At 28.3% G+C, this 12,330-nt stretch overlaps 1 protein-coding gene across 1 annotated transcript; it reads right to left on the bottom strand.

The window, feature by feature from the left end:
• Positions 1-4,331, bottom strand: LOC125808628 (cytochrome P450 71D7-like). The gene is made up of 3 exons (XM_049488304.1): positions 3,438-4,331; positions 1,955-2,552; positions 1-86 (listed from the first exon to the last, which is right to left on the bottom strand). Exons 1-3 carry the CDS (start codon positions 4,329-4,331, stop codon positions 1-3), a joined length of 1,578 nt encoding a protein of 525 aa, XP_049344261.1.
• Positions 4,332-12,330: the final 7,999 nt, after the last annotated feature.

The raw sequence follows: 12,330 nt of genomic DNA, 5'->3' as shown, positions 1-12,330 counted from the left end.
CTATATAAGTTTGTGACATGAAAATGAAAGAGATGAAAAAAAATAAAGGACCAATAAATTGAGTTTATTGTCGTGTTTTTTGTCAAAAAAAAAAAGAACTGGAAAGAGCTGGTGATATAGTGGAGAGAACTGGAGAGAGAAAATATTTAAAATTCGAAAAAAGGAGTGATGGAGGTAACTGGTGATATAGTGGAGTGATTATAGGCATGAAAAAGGGGAGAAAATCGTTGAGTTGAAAGATTCAAAGTTACGTATCTGAAAAGAAGAGAATTTGAAAAAAAAAAGAAGGAATTTTTGAAAATTTTAAAATGTTAGAGAATAATAGAAAATAGGGTAAAAAAAGATGTATAGTTAGGTAATTTTTCTTTATTAAATCAGTAAAACAATGAACCTGAATTGTGGCAACCCACCCAAAGAAACAATGAATTGGGCTTACGTTGGCTCATCCATTTTTTCAATTTTTTAAGTAAAAATTAGGCAAATCACATAGTATAAGAAAGAAATTACTTCCTATCCCTACTCTTTCATTAATTACCAAAAATCCCTTTTTTAGTGTCTTTCGGATACATAATATAGCAGCGCGGATACTTTAATTAATAACGGGCGGATACTTAAATTATTAAGTTGTTGGCACGGATACTTTAATTAATAACGGATACTTAAATTATTAAGTTGTTGGCACGGATACTTTAATTAATAACGGGCGGATACTTAAATTAACGGGCGGATGCATAATATAGCAGCGCAGATACTTTAATTAATAACGGACGGATACTTAAACTAATAAAGTATCTGGTTAAGTTGAATTGGGGAAAAATAAGGGATTTTTGTATTTTAGTAAAAGAGTAGGGAAATATTGAGAATAGGTAAAGTAATGTTGTGTACTTAAGTAATTTGTCCATTTTTTAATATTTTTATAGATTTTGAAAGCAGACTTTTTTTTTTCGAAAGATGGTAGAGTCGTTCAATCTTGAATTAGCATGTGGATAGATGATATGGAATCTTGATTCAAACAAATAAACACATAGTGTATGAAATAGGTATACAAACTAATATCACCTAAATTAAATATCACAATCCATAGATATCAATTTGTATATCAATTTTATACACTAAAACAACTAATAATAAATTTGGTGAGCATCAATTTGCATACTAATTTTCACAGACATTATACTTTTTCCATACACATATGACAAACCACTTTATAAGTCTATTCCGTTTATTATATAATCTAAAGTATATCTCCTAAATTGAATATCACAATCCATAGATAGATATTAGTTTGGACAATCATTCCGTAAACTAAAACAGGTAATAAAAAATAAAATTTGTTGAGCACTAATTTTTATATCAATTTTCATAGTTATTCATTACATAAGCTAAAACATGCTTGTATATAACCTGATATAAAAAAGACCAAGTAAATCAATTGTATGTCCATTACATACATATAGTTTCAGACTACATATAGTTTATATATGTTCAAAAGGGTTAACATACCTTATTGTATATACATTTCATGTAATACGTAATAAAATAAATATGTACGATAAAATAGTGATAAGCTTCTACCACTAATTAATGAAAGATAGTAAATTGATCCAAAACAATTGAATTTTTCATCAACAATATCCTTCATCACATAATCTATTAGCTTAATCATTTCTTAAAACTATCATTTCGAAAAAATAGTTTTAAGAAATGATATTGTTAGTAAGTGGGAAGTTCTAGCAATTGAAATTAATTACGTCCATGATTAACACTCAATAGAATAGTATCAATAGCTAATTCAGAACAAACCCGATAACAAGGAGATTTAATAACCTAGATTTTTTTATCAAAATGAAAATAATATCAAGTTTTACCATTCTTAAACCAAAACAATGCCTTTTTAGAAATAATATTAAAGTTCATATTACATGAATCATAATAAATTAAGGAACAAGTTATCTGGCAACTAAATACAAATCTCTTTGTTTCCCTCCACTTAATCCATATGTTTCCGTCATATCCAAATCTTTTGGATTCATTCCATATGGTAGTTCCCATTCAAAGTGATAGAGTAATTGAGCTAGAGAAAGTTCAACATTAGTTAAACCAAATAGCACTCCTGGACACATTCTTCTTCCAGCACCAAATGGAATAAACTCAAAATGATTTCCCATAAAGTCAATTGAAGAGTTCTCAAATCTCTCTGGTATAAAACTTTCAGGATCATGCCAACTTTCAGGATCTCTCGCAAGTGCCCATGCATTGACCAATATCTTAGTTTTAAGAGGTATGGTATATCCATCTATATTTGTTTGCTCCCTACATTCTCTAGGTCCTAGAAGAGGAGCTGGTGTATGTAACCTTAATGTCTCCTTAATCACTAATTTTAGGTACGTCAATTTTTCCAAATCTTCTTCATTATCATAATTTTTCTTTCCCCTAAAGACTTGTCTCACTTCCTTTTGGGCCTTGGCCATAATAGTTGGATTTTTCATCATTTCTGATAATACCCAAATAGTAATTGTAGATGAAGTTTCACTTCCAGCAATAAAAATATCCTACATCAACATTAAGTAAATAAATAAAGTCAATAAAATTAAAATCGTACATAAGGTAAAATATGAAATTTGGGTACTAAAATATTAAGGAAAAATCTTTCAAGGAGTCTCGATAGCTTAATGATATTATTTTTAGCTATATCCATACTATTAGTTAAAAATAAATAAAAAATCAATCTACTTTTATTGAATTAAATAATAATAGAAATAACTTAATAAATCAGATTTTTTTTTAAAAAAATAAGCATGAAAAAGGAAGAAAAGGCTAAGGCAACCCTTAAAATAAAGGAGAAATTACACGGATAAGCAAATATATACTAGTTAATTATATAACATAACTATAGTTTGAATTAATTACCACGTGTGACCTCTTTTTAGCTATAATTATGTGTGTCTCTCTCTTCTCTTCCTCTCTCTCGCCTCTCTCCTCTCTTATACATATACACATACAAATTATACATATACATGTACAATTATATGACAAATATACAAATATAATTCACCTTTTTCCCCTCTTTGCCCTCTCTTGTTTGCCTCTCTCCTCCTCCCAATCTCGTTCGCATGTCGCCTCCCTCTCCTAATCTCACTCGCTAGATATACAGATACATATGTATACAAGTTACATATATACAATTATCTAACATATATACATATACAATTCGACAAATATCCAAATACAATTCACCTCTCTGCCCTCTCCCACTCGCCTCTCTCCTCTCTCTCCCAATCTCGCTCACCTCTCTCCTCCCTCTAAATGTAGCTACGAATCGTAATTAACAAACTACAACTATGGAGCCTAATTAAGTTATTTTTAGCGGCTGTTTGCGAAATTTCCTCTAAAATAAAGGGGAGGGAAGAAGATTATGAGATGAGACCCAAACTTACAAGAATCACAGCTTTAATGTGGTCATTTGTGATTGGACATTCAAGTTTAGCGTCCTCCGTAACCTTAAGTAAAACATCAACCAGATCTTCACCTCCAAATTGATCACCAATTCCCTTATTTCTATTTGCTTTATTTTCAAGATGCTCCTTTAAGATGTCTTCCATAATTTCATCGACCTTTTTATGGGCATTCATCAATCTAGATTCCGCACCACTCAGTTTGTGAAGTAATTTCCAAGAAGGAAACAAATCAGTCACACAAAATCCTGACGCTAATATCAATATATCCTTCAACAATTTTATAAACTCATCTCGATCTTTGAACATTTTCCCAAATGCTGCACTACAAGTGACAGAATTGGTAAACCAAAAGATTTTTTCTGTCATGTTAATCGGAGAATCCCTCGTAGAACGAATCGATGAAATGAGACTTGAAATCTCATCTTTTCGAATCGTACTAAAGGACTTGACCATCTTTGCACTAAAAAGTTGTACCTTACAAATTTTACGCATTTGTTTGCAGTAATTATCATATGGACTAAATACAATGTCTTTATTATTGTAAAATATGATGGTTGTGGACGTAGATTGTGGCCTATCAGCAAAGTCGAGATCGTGAGTTGTTAGAAGCTCTTTTGCAATAGTAGATGATGATATGATCACAACAGGAATTTCCCCAAGTTGTAAGTACATGAGAGGACCATACCTTTGTGCTAAATTTCTAAGATTAGGATGCAAATGTCCTCTTCCAATCAAGTGATGGAGACTTCCAATAAAAGGAAGTCTCCATGGACCTGGAGGCAACCTTGTTTGTTTTTTGTTTTTACCAAGTAGAATGAAAAAGAAGGAGAAGAACAGAAGAAAAGAAACTATGGTAAAAAGGGAAGAGTACATTTTCACTAAGAAACAAATGTTTGTGATGAATGTTGCTTTAACTAATTTTAGCTGCTTTTATAAAGCTTGTCCAATGAGTACTTGATTGATACTCCCTCCGTCCCATTTTATATGTCATCCCTTTTTATAAATAGTTGGACCACAATACTTGTCATTTTATAAAATTTATGCATAAATTATCATTTTTTGCCTATTATACCCTTGATAGAATAGTTAATTAATCTTGTCATTTATTAATAAAGTTGACTTAAGAAAACATTAAATAAGGGTAGAAGGGTAAAGTTACATCATTTCTTAATGCAAGTGCAAAGTAAAAATGTGACATATAAAATGGGACAAACAAAGGAGTAATTTTAAAGAGTTAATAATTAAAAGTCTCTTTAAACTTGGCACACTTTATTAAATGCACACCTAAGTTATGAGAAGTCTTAATTATTATCACAAATCAAATATGGTTTTTGGAATTATTTTAACCCCTAAACTACAAAAGTCTTAGTTATCCTCTAGAACATTGATTTTCGATATAAAATTTACATATTTGAAAATTACATATAAAGTACTATAACTAAGTCACAATAATTGATAATTCAAAATATTTAAAAGATATATAAAAAAATTATACTTAAAGAAAGATCACTTAGAATTTCAAAGTCCGAAAGATGCCAAATAAATTAAAATAAAGTATTTTTTTTTTACATAAAAATCTTTAACTTGAAGTTTATTACACAAAAATATTGATCCTTAAAGTTGGCCAAGAAATTGGAAAAATAAAAGTATGAAAAACACAAGGGAGTGACTGACTAGCTGTGAAACATACAGTAGCATTTTTAGTTTGATATAGATAATAGAACAATAACAAGGTTCTTGAAATTCCATTTTTATATTTTCTAATTTTATTATTATTTTGTGATTTATAATATTACATCTATCCTTTTTTATTTTCATAGCAAGGTTGGCAGGTCCTCCTACAAATATCATAGACACGTCGGTGGGTTTGCAATTCACTTCCAATTGTTATTTGTAATAACCCACATGTCTGATCTAGGGTTGGCTTAAGTATATTCGTGACCCAAAGCTAAAATTCAATGAAAATCTTAAATTATTTTTATTCTTTTATGTAATTTGTTATATTCAATTCATTTAATTTTTTTAAAATATAGTACTGTAGATATGAAAAAAATTCAAATAATCGTTTTATTTTATATGAAAAATATTATATTTTCTATAAATAATATTCAATATATTCTTTAAAGAAAAATATCTAAAATCTATTATTACTGCAGAAAACGAAGCCCCTCATGGGGGCCTAAGACACTTGCTTTTTTTCCCAGGCCTGTAGAGTCAGCCAGTAGAGTCAGTCCTGGTCTAATCCTATGCATTTTCTACATGTGTAAAGCAACTTAAAGAATGTATTTAAGTGTTTCTTCAAAAATCTCCACCCCTATATTCTTCTTAGGTGTGATGCATCATACAAATTTAATAATTAATTTTAAACATCATTAGTAAGAGTTTTCTTAAATTTAATTTTATAAGATATTAAATTGTTTGAACACATCTGGTTAAATATCTTATTTATATTCTGATAGAAAAAAGTAACAATTAAAATTCATTAAAATTATATTGTGAAAAAAGAAATATATGTACTCTTCATATCAAAATAAGAGATATTTTTAGCTTGGACATATTCTCTTAAGAAACTAATCATTCTTAGAAAATAAGGAGTGTTTTTATATACTAACTTACCCCTAATCGAAGAAAGGTTAATTAATAGTTCTTGATCAAGGGTAAATACATGCTACACTTTCTTTTTTTCTTAACCAAGATTTTATTCCACCGGATTTTCCCGGTAAGGTTTTTAATGAGGCAACAAATAATGTGTATTGCTATAGTTTTTCTTTCACTCTTTTTTTTATATGGACATTCAAGGAGAAGTGTTGTAAAATGGATGTCCACATTAATATATTATGTGATGTAAGATAAATATACACACAATATGTTAAGTGTTGTATACTAGTTAACATATGATATACTTGATGTCCAAAATATATACATGGCAAATAAATATCCCATGTATCACACTTGATGCCCATATATATACACTTATATATACCTCATCTTCTTGTAACAAAGAGAGAATCAAGAACAAGTTAAATTAAAATATTAAACATACTATTTCTCATCCATCTATCATGTTATCTTAGCATTGATACTTATTTTATAACAATGGCGTAATTGTTTCTCTTTGTACAAATACCTTTGGGTTCTCGAATTGGAGTTTAAGTGGCCTCGTGGGCTTTAGCAGTCCATAGCTTCATAAGGCTTATGGGCTAGACATAACACACAACTCCTATGGCCTATCAAGTAGTTCCTGAAAATCAAGAATTTGGTACGTAAAAAATAGGAATTATGAAGTAAAGTTTATAGTAAAGTCGAGAATTCTTCAAATTCATATTTATATATATAATTAATGAATTTATTTGTGCTTCGAGCGAAGTGAATGCTCATTTTATAAATTTGCTACGAATTAAAAAGTCAAAACTTAATTTTAATATTATAGTTCTTTTAAGAATTTTCTAATATTATAAAATATAAAAAATATTGTTGACACGAAGGAGTCATTTGGTGTGAGACATAAGATATAATAATCTCACAGTAAAATATAGAATTATTTTATCATGTATTTGGATGGAGGTATAAGGTATTTATACCATAGTGATGGGCAGTGGCATAGCTACCCTTATCTTAGGGTGTCCAATTGGACACCCTTCGTCAGAAAATTATATCGTATATACAAGTAAAATGATGAATAAAGTGGATAAATAACATATTTTGGACACCCTTGACACAACAATATGGTGTAGCCTAGTGGTATCATGCGCCTTGAAAGTGTAAAGACACAAATTCAAAAGTGTGTTTGTTGAAATCTCACTAGTAGCAAATTTTTATTCACTTTTTAAGAAGAACAGGTTCACTTAGCACATGGACACCTTCTATCACTGGTGATGGAATAAGTTATCTCATATACATGATGATATTACTTATTCCAAGATAATTAATCTCAAGATATAAATTATTTCCAACCAAACGAATCAGAACAGTTTCCTATATATAGTACTTGGTAGATGCGATGATTGCATGTATGTTCATTCATTATTTGTTGGATCCGTTTGTGTACGGTGACATTCTATGACAAAGATGACTTATAACTCTATGATGTAGCACGATTTAAAATTGGATTATATCAACATTTCTTTTTTTGGAAGGGTTTGTCTTCTTCCACACTTTTGGCTTGATCTATATATTTGAAGAAGTTTAAAAAAATAAAATGTGAAGGAGGCATGTCACATGTGGATAATTGTAGTTTGGCAGATAATAATAAATCTAAACTTGTCACAATGTGACTTGATCTTGAGTATTGATTAGAAAGAAGAAAAAAATAGTTCGAGAAATAGCTTAAAATAACTGAGTGTATGAGTAGCATCTCATATAATAATTTTTTAAAATACACATAAAATGTGAGGATAATATTAAAATTATGACATATTCAAGAAAAATTGTATAAATTTGACCAAAAAATATAAAATAAAATAAAATATATCATGTTAGAAATATTTTTAAAATGATTGAACCCTAACATATCCTCAATCCTATCTATGGAGGCAAAAACTACTGGTGCCCCCTTGATAGGGGTCTATTTCAAATTGACCCTAAATTGTATGGGGGGATTTTGAACAATGATGACTATTGATTTAAGCCCAACCTTATGCAAAAGAATCCAGGCAAGGAAACTTCCAAGCTCTTTCCTAGATATAGCATTAATTCATTCTTTAATATTTATTTAAAACAAATTAAAAATAAAAGTAATTAATTCAAATGAATTGATTAGAATAATAACTAGAAAAACAAAACTTTAAAGAGTCAACTAGCTTCTGAGCCTTTTGATGAACAAGAGTCAGTTAATCTAAGGCAAATTCGTTTGAGCTAAGTTTGCGTTCGAATAGTTCGGGTGATCGATGCTCAAATCATTTGCAAAGATCGAATCGAAAAAAAATACGATTTATTGGATTATATTAAATCAATGTTTGTAATTTTTTATTGGGTTTGGTTTTTGATTAATGATTAAATCGATAATCCAATAAGTTTGTCTCTCTTTTGTGACACTTTTTCTCTTCTCGACACAAACTAGTATTACCTTCTCTTTACTCAATTTTAGATTTGGCCGGTTGTGACAAAAACATACAATTAATGTTGTTTCCGCAATTTATTGCACAAGTCTTTAGAAAGAATTTGAACAATGACATTTGAGTTGCACTTCTATTCTAGCTATTATTTTTATTTTATGAACGTCGTGTATATATGATTATATGAGCATTTTTCTTATCAGTTAAACTAAAAAAATCAACCGTTAAGAACCAAAAATCGACTAACAAAAAATCAATAATAAATATCTTATTAGTTTGGTTATCAATTCAGTATGTTCACAAACTAAAAGTCAATAAATCAAACTGTTAATATGTAAAATCGAATTGAGCGATTGATCGATGTACACCCTTACAAATCACACATCACTAGCAAAACACATCGTCGATTTGCCTCCTACATATTTTTAGCTTTGTAGGCCCATTTCGTAGTGATCATAACTTCTAAAACTTTCGCAAAAAAATCCAGACAAGGAAATTTCCAAGATCCTTCCTAAATATACCACTGAATCTGTCTTCCTCATTTCAAAATAGATAAACATTTAAGTAAATTATTGCACCAATCCATAAAATTATAAATTAATGACTGGAAATATGATGAAGTGACAATTATGATATAATATAAAATAGTGTTATAATGGTATCAAATTACATTAGTTTGAATATTTGTTGAGAATTAATTGTTATATTATAGTGTAAAGTGTACATGAATGGTAATTACATTGAAGCATCCTTCAAAAAGAAAAAAAAGCACTTTGGAGTTTGGACCTATTGAGCTTTCCAAAGCTTTTTTTTTATAAGTAATGTTATTTTGGCGGTAATAAAATATAAGATAAATTAGTTCTTTTCATCGTTAATTAAAGATTTCAAATTTAAATATTGAAAGTGAAAAAAAATATTGATATGAAGTACTTCTCATGACCTTATGTTCTGTTAATCTAAATTAATCGAAATCTTAAAGCGGATAGCAAATACAAATGATAATAAAAAAGACAAATGTCAATTGTCAATGAATTGTATCTTGTTAATTTGCAGCTTAATTCCAAGAGTGTACCTTCTTGAAAGTTCAATATGATCACCCTATGAATGTAATATGTGAAATATTATTTTCATCGACATACTTTCATAAGTGTGTAGAATATTCCAAATTAATTAAATCCAAGATATATTGTTTTCAAACTTACTGATGCTGATTTGAAAATATCCACTAAAATTCTGGTATATGTTTTCCAGAATAGTAAAGTTTTTCCATATTTTAAAAAAATTCAATAAGATAAAAAATAATTTAGCTATCTTTTTGTTTCTTAATTTATAATATCTTGAGATCTATAAATTGTCTAAATAAAATAGAAAAACATACACACACGCACATTTTTTTTAAAAACGAAAAATTGTGTATTGAAATTACTTTAATCTTTGATATCTAACTCCATTGACAAAATTTTATTGGGGAAACACAGACATACACACAAAAATGGAATTAATAAAATATAATTAAGGAGTGTTATATTTTAAGAAAAGTTTCTCTCATTGACCCTGAAGCTCATGCATGGGACACGCATTGCAGAAATTATCAATATTAATGTCTTGTCGTCATTTAATTATTAACCTCTCAATTACTACACGCTACTTATTTCAACTCCTAATAAACTATAAATATAAGGATAATTTTATTATATCACCCTTTGAATATAATAAATATAATATCTCAAAAAATGTAATAGGGAAATGACTATAATTAATGACAAGAGTAAATTAGGAACTAAATATAAAATTATCCATTGATTTCATAAAGTGGACAAGTATTATTAGACATCCCAAAATAGTATAGTAGACAACTATTGTTAAACGGAGGGAGTACTTTGTCATTAGGTGGAGAGCAATGGAAAATCCCATTAAAACAAAAAAAAAAAAAGGTGCTTAATTAGACATATAAGGATATATTGATGACATTTTATTTAGACATTCTTTAATGGAACACCTTACCGCTTGATAAAATATTTCAATTAGATATATTCGTTCAAATTTTGAAGAAAAAAAATCATCTATTAAGTAGGTATAGATAAGATAATCACATAAAATATGTCATCTTCTTTAATTATATGCATTAACCTTAAATAGAAACTGTACTAACTTATTGAGGAGAATGTATATAATAAAAGGAGATAATATTCTATATGGTTAATTTAACTATCTAGCAGATGAATGAAAACACATGCAAATATTTTTCCAAAATTTAATAAAAAATATTTAATCAAAATATTTTATTAAAAGTTGAAGTGTTCAATTAGAATAAAACTTAATTCGATTTTCTAACTGAAATATCATGACAAAATGTATTTAGCCATTTATTGAACATCTCTTTTGATCACTGTCACAGAAATGAAACTCAATATCTCGCATTAGCAAGCTTAGTTTAATTACTTGTTTAAGACTGTCGAAATGAGAGCTGCATAAATCATGAAAATGGAGTTCAATTTGAGGTTTCGAGTTCGAGTCTTGGGTATGAAGAAAATCATGTTAAAAGCATCACCCTTAAATGTACCCTACAATGCATGATTCAAATTTAATCAGAACTTCAATATGGACTCTGACTAAGAAAATATTAGAAAAATGTAGTTCTTCATTACTAACAGGCGGGTGCATAATGTACTAGTTCGATCCAACAAGAATAGATTTTGGCTTACCCCTTCCTTTTTACTATCTCCGTCCAACAATAGTTGTTCACTATAGTATTTTAGTATGTCCAACAATACTTATTTATTTTATGAAATTAATGGATAATTTTACACTTAGTTCCTAGTTTACCCTTATCATTAATTATAATTATTTTTTATTACATTTTTCAAGACATTATATTTATTAGTATATTCAAGGGATGATATGGTAAAATTATCTTTTTATTTATTGTTTCTTAAGAAGTGTGCAAAGTCAATAATGAACGAGTATTATTAGAGAGATTAATAAAAATAGGTTTGAAGCCCTTTTCCTTTTTACAAGATAGGCTTAATTAGTTTTTGATTTAGTTGCTTTAACTTTATAATACTCCATACTATTTCTTTTATATAAATTAGAGCTCAAACTTACCATCAATTTCATGCCTCAATTAACTAATTGTTAAATTTGTTCGTGAAATATGTACGCCATTTCAGAGTTCAATTCCCAGGTCTTCATCATTCATCTGTTTTTTTGTTAACAGACCAACATATGCACCTACAAAAAAGTATACTTTAAGAAATACCAAAAATAAAATAAAAAATGTCAGGTCTCATTTGTTTGGTCTTAGTAAAATATTAATACTAATTATTCAAATTCAAGTCCTTCTATTTTAAATTTTAAATCTTCTTTTAATGTTACAAATTGCCTATGTGCGTTTAATTGTGACAAGTCAGTAAAAGCTGTGTAGCACTTTGCAGTATCGTGAGGTTGAAGTCAAAGGTATTGAATATTTATTATGTTGCGTTTTTTTAAAAATTAATTTAATTTATTTTTAAAATTAAATTAAATTATATTAATTTGATATTTTAAATAAAAAATTTAGATATTAAAAAATTGTATGAAAGGTACTATAAATTGCATTTTTTTACATATCAATATAATGAAAAAAAAATACATTATAAAATATTAGTCATTCTTATAATTTGATTCTAAAATAAAATTATGACACTTAAAAATGAACGGAGTATATAATATAATGGTAAATTAAAAGAGTGGTGGAAATAAATATGGATTCTGACGTGTCACCGCTCCCTTTATATATGAACCATTCTTTACCACTACTGTAGTAAAAGCTTCAAACA

The sequence above is a fragment of the Solanum verrucosum genome, unplaced genomic scaffold (assembly GCF_900185275.1).
Source record: "Solanum verrucosum unplaced genomic scaffold, falcon-dt-bn FXZP01000251.1, whole genome shotgun sequence".
In the NCBI taxonomy this organism is placed as follows: domain Eukaryota; kingdom Viridiplantae; phylum Streptophyta; class Magnoliopsida; order Solanales; family Solanaceae; genus Solanum; species Solanum verrucosum.
This window is presented reverse-complemented; position numbering and strand designations above follow the sequence as displayed.

Excerpts from the sequence above, each read along its gene's own strand:
- LOC125808628 (XM_049488304.1), bottom strand. The coding sequence starts at position 4,331 with ATGTACTCTTCCCTTTTTACCATAGTTTCTTTTCTTCTGTTCTTCTCC. Across the intron at positions 2,553-3,437 it reads ACATTAAAGCTGTGATTCTT|GATATTTTTATTGCTGGAAG; the intron begins GTAAGTTTGGGT and ends ATGTTGATGTAG. Across the intron at positions 87-1,954 it reads AGATTTGTATTTAGTTGCCA|TTGACAAAAAACACGACAAT; the intron begins GATAACTTGTTC and ends TTCTTTTTTTTT.